Source organism: Odontesthes bonariensis, chromosome 3, assembly GCF_027942865.1.
Source record: "Odontesthes bonariensis isolate fOdoBon6 chromosome 3, fOdoBon6.hap1, whole genome shotgun sequence".
NCBI lineage: Eukaryota > Metazoa > Chordata > Actinopteri > Atheriniformes > Atherinopsidae > Odontesthes > Odontesthes bonariensis.
Genome location: NC_134508.1, coordinates 14,862,623 through 14,882,705, shown reverse-complemented (window position 1 = coordinate 14,882,705; position 20,083 = coordinate 14,862,623). Strand labels below are relative to the sequence as shown.

General features: G+C 39.7%; 1 protein-coding gene across 2 annotated transcripts; it reads left to right on the top strand.

Annotated features, from left to right (window-relative positions):
* The first annotated feature begins 1,382 nt into the window (after positions 1-1,382).
* synpra (synaptoporin a) lies at positions 1,383-19,476 on the top strand. Of its 2 annotated transcripts, XM_075462040.1 has the most exons (6): positions 1,383-1,504; positions 1,642-1,707; positions 15,653-15,777; positions 16,070-16,268; positions 16,423-16,614; positions 17,913-19,476. In XM_075462040.1, the coding sequence occupies exons 1-6, from the start codon at positions 1,487-1,489 to the stop codon at positions 18,162-18,164; spliced, it is 852 nt and encodes a 283-aa protein (XP_075318155.1). In that variant the 5' UTR covers positions 1,383-1,486; the 3' UTR covers positions 18,165-19,476. The 2 variants fall into 2 exon arrangements, with proteins under 2 accessions (XP_075318155.1, XP_075318156.1); XM_075462041.1 differs by lacking the exons at positions 1,383-1,504; positions 1,642-1,707 and adding an exon at positions 9,471-9,543.
* The last annotated feature ends 607 nt before the right edge of the window (positions 19,477-20,083 follow it).

The following is a 20,083-nucleotide window of genomic DNA, read 5'->3' as shown; positions in this document are numbered from 1 at the left end:
GACAATAAGGCACAACTGATATGTGACAGAAGCTTCTAACTCAATTTCCCTGTTGAATATTGGTCCAGTTATAAGGCCAAGTGAAGTTGTAAGCTCAAGTCAACTGTGCATGAAACCGTGACTAAGTATCACCTGTCTATTGTGAGCCTCAGGCTTTTACTGGGTAAAATCTTCCAGGCAAGGTACAGATGCAATATGAGGTCAATCTAACATGCTTGCTTAAGGAATGCTTCTTGGTTGAAAAAGTAAGTTTGTTAGTTTTGGTACTTTATGGATAAGATAACAGTAGCAAAATGATTCATAGCAGAAACGTTGATGGTGGAAGTTTGATGTTGCCTTTGTTTTATCGTAAAATGTCATAAACTAAATTAAATCTTCATGTTTTCTAATTGTGACGCCAGATCAAATGACAAATCTTCGTGGAAGCCTGCAGCAAAACCTCAGCTTATTATGTGAAACAGATCCTAACGAAAAACAATTCCCTAATTGCAAGGACAGAACCCTTAAGGCAGAGTGTGTGTGTGTGTGTGTGTGTGTGTGTAAGCAGGGGGACGATCGGAGAGATGTTGTAAAATTAACCACACTGTCAAAGCAGTTTGCACTTGGCTTTAAATGAAGGAGCAGACTCGGGGAAACCCTCTTCGCTCTCTATCATCTTGCCTGCAGTGAGACTCACGCTTGCTCTCTCTTTGCTTTGGCAAGCTCATTAGATGACAATCCGCTCCAACTCCCTGTGGACCTGGATACAAGCGGCATACAAGACAGCCAAGGATCATCATTCAAAGTGACCTGTTTGCATGCATGTACACGTGAAAAAGAACATGCATGAATGATGCCCCAATTTTCTTCCTGGTTGTCACAGATCGTACAATGTCAGTCCCCAAACAGTTGGTATTAACAATGATAATAGTAATCATAATGATAATAATCATAACAAAGATAACTGGCTATTCGATACTTGCAGTATTGCTGTCATCCAGAATTGATTCCAGCATTTTTTTTAATCAATTGAATAAGCCTCATCAACAATATAAGCTCACAAAAGTTTAACACTGATTTAAGGCCATTTATTCAGGATTAAATCTCACTCAGTTCGAAAAGAAAACGTCTATTTGCTTACAACTCTGCATAAGGCCAAGCAAAACCATATACAAACCTCATATGAATCACACATACAACATATACAACATAAACCAAAAAAAAACTACTGCTTAATTGAGAAACTAACTAACAGGTTTCCTACGGTAGCAAAACATAAAAACCTCACACCTCTTCCAGGAAGCCAATCCGTGCCTGTCTCCATGGTAACCTACTCAATGTCCCTCAACAATGAAAATTGACGGCTGTTCGGGCTTTTCCGGACAGTCGGAATCCGAGCCCCGAGTGTTTACGCGCGACACACACATCAGTCGGGTCTCTTGGCTTTCTGTTTGAGGTTGTTCTCGTTCATTCAAACAAGTACGAAACAGAGTCTCCTGCTGCTGACATGGACGCCACCAATCAGGTGAGTGAAAAAGCGAATAAAAAAGAAAATCTTGTAAAATGAATGCCGTGTTGCTAATTACCTCCCCAATTAACCAATGTGTCGTTAATTAGTGCTGGAAATGTGCATATTTATCCTCCTTCGTTGTCTTTATTCAGCTTGCATCTGTGGGGACATTTCAAGTACTCAAATTACCGCTGGGATTTATCCGTGTTTTGGAATGGGTGAGTTGGAACATAATTATTTTGGACGCAGTGTCTTAATTGTGCAGTGTAAATACATAAAGCCAATTCAGGCTGAGCGCTGTCACTGAAGCTGACTTTTTTTCTTTTGTTAACGCTGCATGAACGCTTGGTTTTGATGAAATTTGCACGTTCGTGTGATGAAACTTTACTGCATCTGTTGGGTGTTATTGCCTAAGAAGTGGTGTTTGTGTTATTTCCACACCTTAACCAAGTCTTGACTGTGATCTTTTTCGCCGTGACTAAATGGCTTAAGTAAGGATTTCCTGCTCCGTGAGAACTACAAGCCAGCGGAGACCGTCATATGTTCTGTGGCTTTTTTAATTAAAGCGACGCGTGCCAACCCTATGCAAAAAAATAAATAGATAATAATTAAAAAATTTAAAAAATTCCCAATTTACCCCAAGTGAGATGATATAACCGGAATCAGCAGTAAGAAATGGGTGTCCCTGCTCTGACTGAATCAAAGCTTGCTCCCCCTTTTCGACTTCTGTGTTTATTACACAGTGCAAAGAAGCCCCGAGCCAAAAAAGATAAGGGAAATTTCTTTGATGTGAGTTTAGAAAAATGACTGGTAGCCATGAGGGTATTCATCTTTGGCTCATATAGTGTTTATCTGTGCATGTGTGCGAGTCTTAATGCAGCAGAAAAACTCAAAAAATGTTTTCATTTTCAAAAAATGAAAACATTTAAGGTTTTTGAATTGACTGAACCGATTAACCCTGCTCTCAACAACAGACATTTTCAGGGGGGCACAGATGTCTGTTACATATGGCTGGTTACATACAGCTGTTTATGTGACCAGGTTCACCAGGGCGTTTGTGGGCTAGAGCCAAAGAACAAGCGTTTGATCCAAATCAGCGTCCGTATGATGACAGTTACACTATCATCTTCTGGTGTTTATCCTCTTGTTGCCCTTCAGTTCAGTTAAATAAATGATTTATTGTAAAAACTTCTGTCCATCTTCTCTCTATCACACTCTCTGTCACAGATATGGTCAAAATCACGAAAGTTACTTACATCTAGCGGTCAAGTTGGAGAGAGCAACCATTCCAAATGCTATCCACCCCACTATACAAACTGCATCTATACGAGTCGACTAATTGCAACTTTAGTGTCAGTCCAAAGACTTTTGTTCTTTATCAGCTATTTCCATCTGGCGAAAATCTAACCAATGCCGAATCCTGTTTTCTACCTTTGCCTATCTTGAATTCTCTTTGACTATTCAAGGTTTTGCTTCCTTGTCCGGGTCGATTTATGCAACATTGCCTGTTCTTGCATTACAAAATAAGTATAGTCTTTGATATCTCAAAAGTATATCATGAAGCTTCTCACAAAACAACATCCACACATCCACTTTCTTCATTATGGAACTCTGAACATCACAAATATTTGATGCGCTTTTTTATAGCAGTAATATGGCCATTTTTCACCATCTAGAAGGACCTGCTGTGCAAATAGATATAAAAAGAAAAAGAAAGAAAAATGTTTTGAATATTACACAAAGGCTACAGCAGAGTATAACTGAATATTGGTATGGGATATAGTGAGTATATAAATAAGAGCACCTATGAGAGGCAGGTTCAGTAATCTAAAAAAAAAAACCTGTTTTACAAATTGCTGCGTAATTACAGAATAATGTTCCTCCATTTTAGATAAACTCCATCTAAAATGAAGTGTAAAAAGACTATTCTGTGGCCAAACAGATCAAAGTCTTAGAAACGTTTCCAATCAAAGAAGCTGTGTCTTCTGAATTGACGGGAAGAGGGACCATCCAGATTGTGATACTGTCTTCAATAGCACTGTTCTGATGATATATCTCAGTTGCACAACTGGAAAGACACCATCAGTACTGGAATGAATATACAGGTTTTAGAGTAACACATGCTCCCAGTACAGCTTTTTCAGGAAAGTCCTTTAATTCGTCACTAAGACAACGCTAAACCTCTATCCATCCATTTTCTATAGCCGCTTAATCCATCAGTCGGGTCGCGCTGGGGCTGGAGCCTATCTTAACAGTCATTGGGCGAGAGGCGGGGTACACCCTGGACAGGCCGCCAGTCCATCACAGGGCCACACAGAGACAAACAACCACACACACGCTCACACTCACTCCTAGGGACAATTTAGAGACACCAATTAACCTAACATGCATGTTTTTGGACAGTGGGAGGAAGCCGGAGTACCTGGAGAGAACCCACGCATACACAGGGAGAACATGCAAACTCCGCACAGCCGGGAACCTGGAACCCTCTCGCTGTGAGGTGACGGTGCTAACCACCACACGACCGTACAGCCCACGCTAAACCTTCTACTGCAATTATTACAACAGCATGGCTTTGTAACAGAAGAGTCTGGGTGATGGACAGGCCAGCCAGCAGTTCAGACTTTTCCCAAAATGAGAAACATTTGGACAACTATGAAGCACGAAATAAGACCAAGAAGAACCAGGATTGTTGAACAGCTATAATCCTATATCAAACAAGAATGGGACAAAATAGTGGTAAACATGACCCTGTCCTAACTTCTATGAGACAACAAATTGAAGATGAGCTAATACTTTTCAGGAAACAGTCAAATGTCTCACTTTCAACATTTTGGTTTTCTAACCTGATGTGCCAGATGATTAATCTGGAAGTCCTCTGTAGAAAACACTGGAAAAGGGGGAAGCACCTTTTGGAAACTCTCCCAAGAATCACAGCAGCTAATTGGACGAAGCATCTACCTATCACTGTCATGAGCAAACTTCAACCAACCAGATCAACAAAGTGTTTTAATGAGGCCGGTTAGTGAATAAAGGCCGCTGTTGTTGACAGTTGCCATGGTTACAACCCACAAACTGATAGCTTAGAGCCAGACAAGATTTATTTTCTCAAGATTGAGCTCTCGCAAAATCTCAGCTGTGTTGCAAGGTGAGTGACGTTCAAGCCGCATCTCGTCTTCAGTCTGCACTCATGCAAGCGCCTGTAAAATCATACCTGCTGCTGTATTTTCTACTTTTAGAATACCCTCGTGTGATAATCTAAAGGCCTGCAGTACAATTTCTCCACAGTACGAGACCAGCAGACACAGATGTGTCACTTTGTTTTGTTTACATGCCTCCAGGCATTGAACTCTTTTGTTTAGGCTGTGACATTTACCTGGCTGCTAATGAACTCTTGACTGCAAGAATGATTGGTTGTGTGTGGACAAAGAAAAGGTTATTTAAATGTTATGTCAACCTTAGTCAAGATGATGCTGTAGACTTGTAGGTTTCCTCAATTACTAGTTGGCGCTAGATCTCTACAAGTGGGAGGCACATTCATAATCAGTCATGTTGTCAGACAATTACCTGTGTTTTACTGTGAAACTTAAAAACATCTGACAGCTTTGTGAGTACTAAAATGTTTGACCCCACACGTTTAAAGGCCTGTTTTAGGGCAACACCCTGGTTGTTAGGGATAGGATATGATTAGTAGTAGGTTATGATAAGGTTTAAAAATTTGCTGTAAAAAATAGTAATAAAGGTCAGGGCATAGGGAATCCATTTTGGTAATGACAAGGCCATACAAATATAGTGCAGGCTCTTAGCATGTTTGGCAAGCTGTCAGCGGCTGGCATATTCTGCTCCAAACAGCTGTAAGGTCCCCTCCAATCCAATGTTGACCAACTCACGCAGAAGCTGTCCTTTGAGATGTGCCCTAACTCCTCGCTGTTTCTGTCTTCATGCTCAAGCATGCAGGAGAAAGAGACTGGAAAAGGGAAAAGGAGAGGAAAATTGTACAGTTGCTTGAGCACATAATACAATTAGAAACATCGCATGGCTACTGAGCCATGTCACACAGTGCGCTTCTACAAGTACAGTCTAATTTATGAGCAAAGGTCCTCCTCTCGCACAAAACCCATGTCTGACCCACTGTTCCATGATGTCATCATCACTGCGCTACTGTACTCCAGTTTTCTTTCCCTTGGGGGGGGATCAGAGAATTGTGTGTTTGTGTGTGCCACCAGATAGAGGGTTATTCCAGACACTATGTTGAGGGGTTTGCAGTTTTGATGATTAAACTGTCCGACTTGAGGTCTTGAAATTCACATTGTCCTGGATTTAAGAAGTTTAAAAAGGCAAGTTTTTCAGTTTTAGGCTGTCATTGTGTCCATTTGAAAAAACCTCTGCCGTTTCCTGATTTAATCTGCTGTAGCGTGTGTTAGTGTAAATAGGATTGATGCTCTGTAAGGAAGTTAGCAAAAGCAATTTCAAAACTGCCTCCAAATTGACTTTTTAACATTTTGAGCTCAGTTTTATTGAAGATATCTAACCTCGTATAAAGAATGCCCCCCCCCCTCCTATTATTTTTAATCTACACACAATAATGCATACGCTAACAAGTTACATTACATGCAAACAAAAAAATGGGTCTAAAATCTAATTAGTCACCAAATTTTTTGTTTTTTTATGATTGGTTAAATGTGAAGTGATTTTTCAAATATCGACTAGTTTCAGCTTCTTTTAAAACTTTCAAGATTTTTATCACTGTAAGTTGAATATCATTGGGGTTTGGCCTTTTTGTTACAGTTCTGAATATAAATCTAAATTAGAAATAGTTACAGAACTAGTGATATATGTTCTTTCCAAAGGTTTACAAAGGTTTAGCTTTACACATTCAAGCTAAAAGTCATCAAGAATGATTTTTTTTTTAAAAAGAAAATATTTTGTTGGCATGCACAAAACAATGCATGACATCAAATACTTACATGATACAAAATGTTATGCTATGTAATGGCATATGCTGAATTAATCAGGGATAGCGTTTATAGATTAATCTTAATTCCTAAAATGGAAATATTTCCTAGATTAATGCACATAGTCTGTTGTACTGAAAGTTTTATGTATCGGAACATTAAAAAGAATCATCAGGTCCATACCAGGTCTTACATTTAGGGAAATACAACCTCATAATGCATGACACTTTAGGGTCATTAGTTGTTTAACAAAATCTAAGCCAAATGCAGAAGCAATGGGTGAAATGCTAAGTACACCCCATGATTCAACAGCTTGCAGGTAGACATTCAGAAACAATAATTCAAGATAATAATTTTCTGTACGACCTAATCAGTCGCTCACGCCGCTGCAGAGGTATGTTGTTGCACCATTTTTTTACAGTTTTGCTTCATTTTATTGAAGCTTGCAGGCATTTATTTTCTGCCTACTGGTTGCCTCAAATTGATTATTTTCTTTTTTTCAGAGATTCTATTGTAGATTTGCTGCTGTGTTTGCCCTGTTTCATGACCCAGTTTAAGCCAAACCTTAGCTGTCAGAAAAATGGCCTCTCATTTGACTCTAGACTCGGTCTTGCAAGATGCCCATGTCCTGTGGCTGTAAAACAAGCCCGAATCATTTTCACTCCACCACTGTGCTTGACAGTTTGTATGAGGTGTTTGTGAGGATATGCTGTACATCTCCACCTTGGTCTAAACTGTTAAAAGCACATTGTTCCACAGGTCTTGAGCTGGAAAAATGTCCATGAGACTGTTGCCATATTGCCAAAATTGTAACTGCAATATTAACAGACCCAACAGGGGGCAATGCCAAGCAACTACCAACACTGCACAGTTGACTTTTTTTTTCATGATTCAATGTGCATGCACTGAATGTTTAATCATATTTTAGATAAAAAATAGTATTAAGCCTTAACATCGGACATTAAGCCTGCCCGCTGGTCACTGGATTTATCACACCAAGGATCTCTTCTGTTTTGGTCTGTCATTGGTTGCACACAGCACAGTACAGTTAGTCTCAGCTAACATAGACATAAAAGCCTTTAGAAATGGCTTTTTCAAACCTTCCTATAGTATTCATTGCTGATGTGTTTCCTCGTTGGTATTGTGTTAAAACATAACTAATTGTGCCAGACATTTTAGAGTTGAATCACACATAATGCAAAATGAGTTCTATTTTCATTCTTTGCAATGTTGAGACTAACCAGACCATTACTCTGAGAGATGCAAAAAGGTCAAAGGCAAGTAATGCACACCACAGGTTACACACGTTTTGAATACAACGGCAAAAATAGAATTAGATGCATCTCTTGTATCCCTGTGTATTTCTGTCTCGCTCCTTCTCTGTCTATTTTTCAAATGTCATTTTTTGTCCATTTCTTCATTGACCTATCACTCTGGTAATCTGTCAGAGCATTGGCTTCGACAGATTGCTGCACAACATTTGTGCAGGAGCATGAGGAAAATAAGTGAAAGTGAGAGGCAGAGAGATTGGCGACAGCTGTTGACACTTATCACAAGAGACTTGCCAGGTCAGAGTTTTTCAACGCTCAAATAACTCATCTCATCTCGTGTACCCTCAACACATGAGGTACACGAGGCTGGGGAAAAAAAACTTAACGCCATGTTAATGCTGAAAGATGACTCGTAGTATAGCAAACAGTACATTTTAAGCAGTATCCACTTGTTTTGGGTGAGTGGATCAGAGAACCGATGACTTTCAGATTCAGTCAGTTAATAATTATTCTATACTAGTGAGAATCTCATTTCATCCTTCTCAGAAAAATTGTTTGCAAAAAGTGAGCAATTCATGATAACAATCACAAAATCCTCTTCAGCAAAACAACTCTTATTTGTTAGTAGCTAAAGTTTGAGGATTTCCAATCAGTTTCAGGACCAATCCAGGCACCTTTTAATTAGTCTGCATCGCCTGAAATAGATCCAATGAAACTGCGACTATTTCTCTGCTCTATTCTACTATGTGTTCACCTCCGGCTTCTCCAAGTGTTGCTGCGCTGCTCTCCGCAATGAGAATCAGCTTTTCACTGTGAGCATGTCAGTGCATTAAAGAGAAAGTGAAAATTAAAATTTAACACTGACGATCGACTCCGTTTTGACACCTTGAGATGGGAAAATTCACAAAGCAGATGGTATATCTCTTGTGTCTTAATCATCGGAAAATATCCTTATGAGAATAAAAGATGATGGTAGAATATTTGTGTTTTCAGACAATAATTTGATCTTAGAACAAGCTTGGCAGGGTTGTAAGTTTTGGTAACCGGAGAGCTCCTGGATTCGATGTGGCCTTCACTGACACATCTGATCTGACTTGAACCTTTGTTTCCCACTGAACCTGAAGTTGACAGTCCTCCATATTTTTCTCGAAGGGGAAAAGATTAAACTGTCCTTTCTTTAAGAAGGGCATGTCTGATCGAACAAGACACACTGCACAAATAGTTGAAGGATGAACACAGTTGCTCCATATCTGAAAATTGGTCCACTCTTTGTCTAAAATGGTGAAGTCAGCTATGATATTTCAGTATCAGCAGTCTTTTTTTTTCAGTTCATTATTTCAGTTTTTTTCGCTACATCATATGAAAAAAAAAAGATTTTTTTCAGCTAAGTGTTAAAAAGTGTTCAACTATTACCTAACAGTGTTTTGTTCATTTTTTTTAACAAAATAAAAAAGCTGAATGAACATCCTTCGTGTATGGTTCATCAGCTGAGAGATAGAAGGAGAGATTAATCTGGGCTGTTCCTGGCACAAAGTGCAACCTTTGTAGGAGAGGATTAGCCTCTGAAGCTTCCTCTGAAGCATGGATCTGTTATGGTCCCCTTGCCGTCCCAGGTGCTGACCCTCCTTCTACCTTTTCTGTCTTTCCTACTCTCCTCCCTCTGTCTTGTGTGTCTGTGAGCGTGAGCATCAACTCTGTGTACCCTCCCAGAAGCAGGCATGGTTGTCCCAGTTTCTCCTGCACACCTGACCATCATCATTCATCTACGACAGTATTTAACCTGGACTCTCCTTCCACTCATCGCCTGATTGTTAATCTACGTTGTATGGTAGTGTGATCAAGGCCTCAAACTTTGGAACGTGCTATTTGACCAAACCTTGCCTGTTTATTCATGTATCCTATTCCCCTCTGCCACAGACCCAACTCCGGTGTGCCTGCTAACTTACATGCTGACAAATCCTGCAGTGTTTCTCGCCTTCAAGCTACATTAAAAGAAAAATACTCTTTGTCATATCCCATTGTGTGTGCGTCCAGCTATTAAGTTATTTTGCACCCACCCCTTGTGACAGGATCAGACAGCTTTCCACTGAGGTTTTCTACTCTTTACTTCCCTGTTTAATAGCTTGAATAGTCAGGGAAGTGGGCGTTTTTGGCAAAAGAAGCAGCTAAGTTTAATCATCACAGCATAAGCGCATGTGTTTTTATAGGTTGGGCAAACCTTGTGAGAAAAAAAAGGTTTTCTCTTATCAAGTTAACTGAAAAATCAAAAACTGAACTCGACTTTGGTGGGGAAACATTTTAGCAGGTTAAAACTTGATTAAACTATTTTTAAACCATATCTCACATTAGTTTGGGTTATCCTTCAAATGATTATCCAAAAGTTCATTTTAATTGTGCTTCTATTTCTGATTCGTGTTTGTCTTTTTGTTTTGTACCTAATTTGCGGGTATAAAAGAGCGCGTGAGATATTTTCTTATCTCTATATCCACATATATTTATTTGCTCACACACATCTAGGTTCTTTAACACGCCAATGCACACATGCAGTGAGTAGTTATTCTAATTCAAAGTCACACGTGCAGCCATGCAAACGCAAGCATGGACATCTAAATCATTAGAAATACTGGATCTACACACAAGCATGAAAATACACAACATTTTCATTTTACATTTGGTGGCATTAGTAACATTATTGGCTCCTATGGCCAATCTGTGGTTTTGGATCTTCATTTAAAGGAAATTCCAGACTCATGATGGCAGGCAGTTAAATAAAAAATTTGTCTTTAACTTAATTTAAAAACAAAAAAATGGGCTAGGGTTACAATTACGTAGCTAAGACAAGGAGCTGTTAAGGAACGAAAGAAAACCTGTCAGTATAAATATAGATATATACAGATGTGATGACGAATGGAATGCAAGTGAAGTGCAATCAAAAATACAGCGAACAAGCAAAGGAAGAAAAAAATAACAAAAGAAAAGCCTTTGTCACTTTTAGTAGAAGAGGGCAGAAAAGAACCAAAACCATAGACCTCGATGATTGGTGCTATAACAAGTATCCAAATCTGCACTCCAGCTCAAACCAGTTTTTCTGTGCAGCTATTTGGCTCATACTTTTAGTTTAAGTGAAAAATTGGTGGTCAGTTTTTCCCCTTTTTGCATTGACCTGGTCACGTTTTAAAAAATAAAAAACGTAATATTTTTCTGATCGGTTTCCTTTGAATATTATCTTTAAGTTCAGGTACAGAGCATCAGAAACATAAGATGTCTTCAAGCTTTTTCTACCGCACTCCACACACTGGCTCACCGTTTCCTCATTATGGTTGTTTATCTCTTCAGCTCTTGCAAACCAGTCACCTGTGAATGATGTCAGATCCTCCGTTGTCAGCTAGTGCAGGTTTAGTGGCACGTGCATGAAATGACTGAGCATTTTTTCATACTGAAATTGTTGAGGACTTAAAATGGACTGTTTTATTCACTGGTGTCCCTTTCTAATAAGTTTTATGTGTATTCCCTCCTTTTTATTAGAACTATTCAATCTACGTAGTTGTTTTTAGAATTGAAGCAGCTGATAAGCAAAATGAGAGACAAGACATCGTTTCCCAATCTCTGTATGGCTCTCTGTTTGATCTGGCTTATTCTTTCTGGATTCACAAAGAGTGCCCTAGATGTTTTTTCTCTCTTACCAACCCAGCAGTGAGACAGATGAACATCCAAAACATTTTTCTCCTCCTCAGGCAGCCAAATGATGCCACACCAATGCGTATCGACTTGAATAGAGCAGGTGGACGGTGTGGGTGTGTGTGCAGCGTCTGGAGGAAGTTTGTGAAAATGTCAAGTGGAGCTCATCAGCCAACATATCATTTAGCTCATTTGCCACTTAACTTGATCCACACCTCCTCAACCAGCACCTCCGCCTGTATCATGTTCTTGTGAAATGAGACTCCACTTTATAGTAAAAAAAGTTTTGTCTTTATTTTATTTATTTTGCAGCCACGTCGTCTTTGTTTTACAAAGCTACTCAGTCCTGCATCTCTGCTGCTTTCTCTGTCTTGATTTTATGCCGGATTCTTTTTTGTTTCTACACTACCAGTGGAGACTGTGTGTACTAGAAAGTTGGCTGAATCGCTGGTGGTCAAGCCTGAAGCCAATGGATCATTTTCATAATCCTCAGCCAGCCTCCACTTTTCCTCGGTGCTCACTCACATCTTTACTGGAGCCTGCCACCCTGCTCTAGCTACATTACCAGACACAGTCCTTATCAGTACCTACTCATTTAAGGCTGCAGATAATATCAGCAGTTACATTTGTCACCATTTTAAGTGCAAGAGGGGTTAAAATGGTTTGAAATCATATCAGGATTTTCACATGAGGACTGCAATTTTCAGCGCTATGTAGGTCAGTTCAGATGAAGGCTTATTGAAACGTTTCAAAGCTATGTTTACATTGCAGACGGGTTTCATTCCTGCGCTCTGGCTATTCTCTCGTCTTCCCCATAACTGTCTCCCTCTTATGCTTTCCCTCTCTCCTTGTCACTTTTTCCACCTCTCTCTGTCTTTTGTTCCCAGAGGAGCCCAGCTGGGAGAACCAGATAATAAAAAGGGAGCACAGGGCTTAGCATGCACCCTCCTTCCACAATGCCACGCTCTCCTGTTCAAAGGCCCCAGCCAGAAATGAGAGGGGCCAAACCCGGGCCGAAATTCACAGGCAGAGGTGGCAGCTGTGGGAGAGAGTAGACAGACATACAGAGAGATGTGTATCTGTGGGTCTTTGCAATAATTAGAAGGGAGTATCTACTCTCTCACTCCTCTGGTCATTTTTGTTCATTTGATTTATTAACATAAGCCCAGTAAGTATCAGTTCTTTTAGAGGAAGATGATTTATTCGCATTTGAGAATTTGCAAAACATGTTTTTATGTAGACTCATCTCAGACCCGACCAAAGCCTAAGCAGAGCAGATCAGTGATAAACACTTCAGTAGAGGGGTTTCCGGCAGAGGCTGCAGCTGTGTCAGTCTGGTAAACAGCATTCAGCTTCCACCTGAGGCCCAAAGCAGCAGGAAACAAGTAGACACTGAAGTGCTTTGTTTATCATCCAGAATTTGGCTTTCATCTGGGCCGACCTAACACTGCCAGACCAAACGTACTCATTTCTGACTGAGATTAGCCCGACAAAGCATCAGTATTGTGCAGTCAGGATTCACTCCCCTGTGAGCTATCAGCAACCACTTTAGCCTTTAAACAACTACAGTTGTAAAGAATTTATTTTGATTGAAGCGTGTGTCCCTTTTCTGTTGTGACATCATCTTAATTGTGAGGAGACTGCACTTCAGATTGTTCAGACCCTAAGTCTATTCAACTGCAAACTGTGGACAATAGAAGATGTTCATCCTAACACAACAGAACTTGACAGTGCATTCAGCATGGAAAGGGGCCTCCTCGACTCAACACCATTCTCTTTTAGGCCACAAGGAGTAAGTGACCACAAAATATGTATGTTTGGTAGTAGTCTAGGAATTCTTGAAATATATGTATTGGCTTACACATTCAAGGCTCCAACTTCTCAAAACACTTGCATTTGTTTCTGTTTTACTAGCACTGTTACCCCACGGTTAGTTTTCTTCTTCCAATGCCTGTATGGGTTGTTTGTGGGTTGCCCCCACTGTCTTCTTCCCACATTTTATAGGAATGCATAGTAGGTTAACAAGTTGCTTTTCTGTGTTTGATTTCACAGCTTCACAGAAGCAGTTTGTTAACATGCTTTTTATAAAGAAAACAAATTCCTTCCAATAATGGTCAGAGATGACAAAGATGATCAGCTAGATCCAATGAATTCTCTTCTTTGTCGTTATGGTAAAACTGTACCCCGAAATCCCCTAATTGAACAGTTACAAGCAGCATGTTCACTTCTGTTTTTCTGTACTGTTTTATGACTAATATCGTAGTTATTGTTTTTGTTAACTGTAAATCTTTCTGTGGGCCTTCATAGCTGGATGCTAAACACTTGATAAATGCCGTTATTGTTAAAGCAAGAAAGAAAAGAAAAACCTTTTCAATTTCAACCTTTTCAAAACCCTAGCAATTTTGTCACAGACCTGGTAGAATTTGCAGAATGTCGGTTAGACATGAAACAGTGGGACTGTAGTTCATTTCAGATAAAACTTCTGTGCTGCGTGGCATGCACACAACTAATTTCCATGCACCTCAGGAACACGCTCGCACACATTCCCAGAATGAGTGTGGATAGTCCATCCTAGTGATCTGACAGTGCCATCCAGAGGTTAGGTTCACTAAGGCTGAGAGATATATATCCGTGCCAGCTGCTGGCAAGCTGCATGTACAGCTGCCTGCAATATGGGAGAGGGGAGTTCATGCTAACCAGGCGTCAGCTCTGATTACAGTGATTATGGTTGTGAGAACTCTTGAGGCCATGGGAGGCTTTTATGGACAACTGAGCCACGCAAGCGTATTGAAGGCAGAGGATGTGCGTGTGTGTGTGATTATTTGTTTGTTGCATGTTCATGTTTGTTGATATTAATGAGAATCATGTTCATCTGAATGATCCTGACCTTGGCCTGTGCCCTTCAGCTTTGCAAGTTCATGGTGGTTCACAATGTTCATTCTAAGGGAAAACAAATCATATCAATTTGTGCTTCGCCGTCAATTTCAAGAATGAGCTCATGTAATAATGAGAAGAAAAGGGGCGCTACAAAAAGGAATTTGACATCATAGCATTTAGTAAAATAAAATAAAAAAAATGATTTCTGCAGATTGTTGAAGGAAATAAACACTGAAAGGGTCCTTCCAGTTCCAATATTTTAGGCTAACATTTATGGAATCAGTTTCCCTCATATATAGAAAACAGTATTTAAATTTTAATCACGATATAATGTTTTGCCCATAAAACAAGCAAACAAAAAAATACCCTGGCATCTCCTACAAGTCATACAAGTTAGAGGTTATGCTATATTCCATTCACTGGTATAACAAGCCTGCACCAGGACCCAGTGTAAGAGTGATTTTTGGACTCGACTCATGGCTCACTAAATATACTTTTTGTTTCCTTTTAGCTTAGTTGTTATATATATGCTGTAATACTTGTCAAAGCTGAAACATTTTAGTGTAACTCTTTTTCTATATAAATTACAGCAGCTTGAGAGCATCATATTTCCACAAGAGGGATAATGGTGAGCAAAGTAGCCCTAAAAGCGACTGAATATTCAACTTGACTCCAGATCAATATAAGTGCTTCTCTCAAATCGTGTGAATGTGTCACGATATACATGTAAATTTTCAAAGTTGGCAGTGTTTGTAGTAAATGTTTTCCTGCCATCAAGTGGACAAAAAAGAAAAAGGTAACACTGTGATCTATTAATCTGCGTAGAAAAAAAAAACGGATCAATTCTGACCAGAGTTGAAGCCCAAACATTGTTTTGGTTACTCGCACTAGTTCAAAACGCCTTGCAAAATTAAAAGAAGAAAAAAAAAAAAAAACTAGCAAAAATATCTTTTGTGTATTTGGATTTCAGCCAGTGTCATGCTGTAACAACATGTAACACAAAAGACGATAATGCAGTAACATTCATTGGGATGCTAGAAAAGTAGCATCAACAAAACACAAATATGCACAAAAATAAGCCCTCAAACACTATTTATGCATAATAAAAAGCCCAAGCATGGCAACAGTATCAGATACTTGACTGTATCAGAGAGACTGTCAAGAAGTTGAGTAATGGGATGATTTCTTCCACTAAAATGGGTTTATCAAATTGGGACATGTACTGTAGGTTTTCAGTCACGCGTTAAGAGCCCTGAAACTGACCCTGTGCAATATTAACATGTGTTTAGTAGGTTGATTTGTGTGGTTCATAGGACACTGTTACAGAAAATGCTAGTCATACAGTCATTTAATGTAGTTTTCTTTTCTTTGTGGCTCTGCAGCTCTTTGCCATCTTTGCTTTTGCGACATGTGGTGGCTACTCGGGCCAGCTGCGGGTCAGTGTGGACTGCATGGAGAAGGCAAGCAGCAACCTGAGCATCGGCATTGACTTTGGTTATCCTTTTAGGTGAGTGGGATTCATCTGTGCCTGGTTGTCAGTTTGTGCTAGATCATGATGCGAGCTTAATTCTATTCCTTCAAACTTGTGAACTCGAGCAGCAATAGTCTCATAAACTTTTATTTGAGAACTCCAGCACATAAGAATTACACTAAAGTATGGTTTGGCACCATTTGCTAAATGGGAAGTATAGCAGTTTGATAATATTCTAGTTGTTTCTGTGAAAAAAAAAAACATTGTATTCTTAGTTAGTGGGACCTCTTTAGGGTTTCACCACTGTACTGTCCTGTGTGTGTTCCAGGCTGCACCAGGTGTCCTTTGAAGCACCCATGTGTGAGGCCACGAGGAGGGATCGAGTGTTCCTCATTGGAGACTTTTCTTCCTCTGCTGAGTTCTTTGTCACCATCGCAGTTTTTGCTTTCCTATATTCACTCACGGCCACCACCGTCTACATATTCTTTCTGAACAAGTACCGTGAAAACAGTCGAGGACCGCTCATCGTGAGTACATTGGCTGATGTCTTACATTAACACTTACAGTAGCTGAATCCTAAACACTCCTCTGAACACTACTTTCACAGACTAATGACAAAACAATGGTTTGGTTTCATGTGCTGACTTTGTTCACACCCTTTGTCTCTTCTCTCTCTCTCAGGACTTTGTGGTGACAGTAGTTTTCTCTTTCATGTGGCTGGTCAGTTCCTCTGCTTGGGCTAAAGCCCTGTCTGATGTGAAACTGGCCACTGATCCAGATGAGGTGCAGCTCCTCATCCCCGCCTGCAAAATCCAGACTAACAAGTGCGGCTCTTTGCATGGACCTCGCTGGTCCGGTCTCAACACCTCAGTGGTAAGTTACATTACATTACGGTTATTTTGCCGACGCTTTTATCCAAAGCGACTTACAATAAGTGTGTTCCACATTGGTAGGCAAAAGAACTTCAGGTCACAAGAAATCACAAGTGCATTTCCTTCCAAAACCAAACAGCTAAGAGCATAACTAGTGCTAGAGTAAGTGTGGTAAGTCAGGTACCTAGACAAATGGGAAGACAATTTAGGAAACAAATATGTGCGTAAGGAGCTAGGATGAAACAGGTGATGTCCTAAGAGGGCGGATCAGGGTAGTGTTTCTTGAAGAGATGGGTTTTCAGCCTGCGGCGAAAAATGGGCAGCGACTCAGCTGTCCTGACATCAGTCGGATGCCTCTCCTAGATAGTGGGGAAAGAAAGAAAGGACACAGTGAAAGGTTTTAAAAGGACAGTTTAAGTTCAAGTGCCAATTTCTTTCATGCTCCTTGGAAATTATCCGTTGAAGTTTATCTAAAGCACTGGCTCTTTGAAGTTTTTGAACTCTTTGTGTATTTTGTCATGTTCCCACAGATATTTTTAGGTTTACGTGCCAAAAAAGTTTGTGGGTTAAAACTGAAAGATTTGAAGATGTTGAGTTAACATTGACATGCAAAAGCCCAGATGTCACAACGATTGGCATTCTAAATGGAAACAATCTCCTCTGGAACTGAACTTGAGAACTTTTCCCTCATAATCGGCTCTCGTAACCTATTGAGCTGCCCAGCCAATAGTTTTTATAGACTCCACAACAGGGTCATATCAGGGGATGGGAATATCAGGGAAGCATATCAGGGAAGCATTGCTATGATTTTAGCATGATTATCAGACTTCAGTTGGGCGTTTTACATGTTAACAGTCATGTGATATATAAATCAATTATTAAGGACTGAAGTGCTTCAACTCAAGCGCCACTTTAAACATAGCTAGAGGTGTCAGCCAGAGTGGGAATCCCTAAAGAAAGTGAACAAACTAAAGTGATGAAGTCATTTAAAATGTCAAAAGTGGTTGGAGTGAGTTGGGTGTGAAAAGTGCAAAGTAGAAAATTAATGTGCACATGATCAAATATGATAATTAATGAATTGCATTGTTCACAAAAGATTGGAAATAACAGAGAAAGAACAGAAAGAGAAACATTTATTAACATTATTATTCTAAAAAGGAAAGCGCTCCTAAAGAATCTTTTAAGATTTGAATGAATTTTCTCTGTTGTTGTACTGTGATGAAGTTGAAGATCAACGTTGCATCCAAAAAAAAAAAAAGAATCTACTTGTCTGATTTGTGTCATTTTCTTTCTCTTCAGGTGTTTGGGTTTCTCAACTTTGTTCTCTGGGCTGGAAACATCTGGTTTGTCTTCAAGGAGACCAGTTGGCACAAGGGTGCTTCGAGGTTTTCAGGCGGCACATCCGAGAAACAGGCTGGCACCTTTAACCAACAGCCTTCCAACCAGGGAAGCTTTGAGCAGTCAGGAAGTTACAACTCCCAGGGAGGCCTTGATCAGTCGTCTGAGTACAGCCAGGTGGGAGGGCCCACCTCCTACTCCAATCAAATGTAGCCGTGCCTTGTCATTTTGGGAGCGGCACCTGTGCATCTTTAACAAAGGCAGGGCTTGGGCGATGGAAAAGGAGCAAGTTAGAGTTTGTCATCTGTGTGCAAAAAAAAACAAAAGAATGGTCATACCATTGGTGTCAAAGTATGCCCATTGTAGATACAAGTATTGTTGGGTGTTGTACAAAATTCTTAGAGGTAGTCTCAAACGGTTGTGTTTGCTAAATGTTGTATTTTTTTTAGTAGTTACAATCACATTTGTGACAGTTTCTCTGTTTGTGCTTGATTATTGACACACATTGTTTTGACTGGATGTCTCTCTTAAACCAGATCAAACTCTGTCTTGAAGGGAGAAAATGTTATATGTACAAGTTTCAAAGTGCATGATGTTGTACGTGTGCTGGTAAGCTCTCTGTGAAACGAGGAGGGAAAGAAATTGCATTTAATGTCTGAAAGTTTACATATTTCACATAGAGTTGTGACTCTGTAAAACGTAAACAAAAAAACAGAATGCAATCATTTCCATAGCTCATAAACCAATATTTTAACATAGAAAACGTTTAAAGTGAGACATGCTACCATGCTCCATGAAAGATATTAGCTCATCTGGAATTTCTACAAACTGTGTAGTCATTTCAGAATAATCTTCCTCAACATGAAATTCCTAAGGCTTTGAATATTCCATCATCTACAATACATAAACTCATCAAAAAAAAAAAATCTAATCTAGAGATATTTCTGTGTGTCATGGACACAGCTGAAACTCCATCCATTTTCTACACCTGCTTAATCCAACTCGGTGTCATGGGGGGGGGCTGTCATTCCTGAGCAGGTCGCCAGTCCATCACAGGGCCACATAGAGACAAACAAGACAAACAACCATCCACGCTCATCCTGGCGCCAATTTAGAGTCACCAGTAAACCTAAATGAACAAACACATACATGGGGAAAACATGCAAACTCCACACAGAAAGGCCCCTGCCAGTATTACACCCAGGAACCCTCTTGCTGTGAGGCGACCACCACACCGCCATGTGGCTGCCGCTGAAAGTCAATAATGGAAACACTACATTAAAAACAGGCCTGATTCTGTCATAGAAATCCCTGCATGAGCTCAGGAAGTCATTGTCTCTAAACACAGTTCACTGTGCCATCCACAAATGCAGGTTAAAGATTTTATTATGCAAAGAAATCATTACAATCTGTTTTTATTAGCATTTTACACAGCAAACCCAACATTTTTGGAATGGGGGTTGTATATGGCACAGGGTTAGTGTAAAAAAAAAAAATAAATAAAAAATAAAAAATAAAAAAAAAAGATTATACCCGCTTTACCACATAGTTTCTCTTTCCATGTTTTTTTTTATTTTTTATTTGCACATGCTACCACGCTATGATTTTAATATTGAAGAGGGAGCTTGTCTCCCTTTATGTTTACAAGTGGCCGCTCCAGCTACAAATGACTTTTCTATGATTTCCACAGACTGCTTTGAAATTTTAAGTACAAGTTACACATCTCCAAAGCATGTCCATGAGTATCAATATGCATTGATAAAAGCACAGCAGAAAAATAAACATCAGTGCCACATTGCTAACAGGAAAAATAGTACAAAGTGGGCTCATCTGCACATTAGCAACACAGTTCATATTTTGAACAACAATAAAAGTCTCTGCGGTTCATGTGCTGTAAGGTCATGATCAGAGATGCTTGGTTCCTGTTCGTTTACAATACTGTCATGTGCAACCCTGTGTTTTGAACTTCAGCGCATGTGGCTTGCATTAGTGCAAGAAAGTAAATTAAACATTCATGTATGTATGATAGTCTGACCTCCATGACTAATGTGTACAGCTCCATGAGTGTGGATGATATTTTACAGAACTTCATGCTAATAAAGAGTTACTGATTTGTCCAGTTGCTCATCTTT

What these genes read in the sequence shown, in the direction of transcription:
- synpra (XM_075462040.1), top strand. An exon ending in GACTTTGGTTATCCTTTTAG is followed by an intron (nt 15,778 to 16,069) that starts GTGAGTGGGATT and finishes TGTGTGTTCCAG; the next exon opens with GCTGCACCAGGTGTCCTTTG. An exon ending in CCGGTCTCAACACCTCAGTG is followed by an intron (nt 16,615 to 17,912) that starts GTAAGTTACATT and finishes CTTTCTCTTCAG; the next exon opens with GTGTTTGGGTTTCTCAACTT.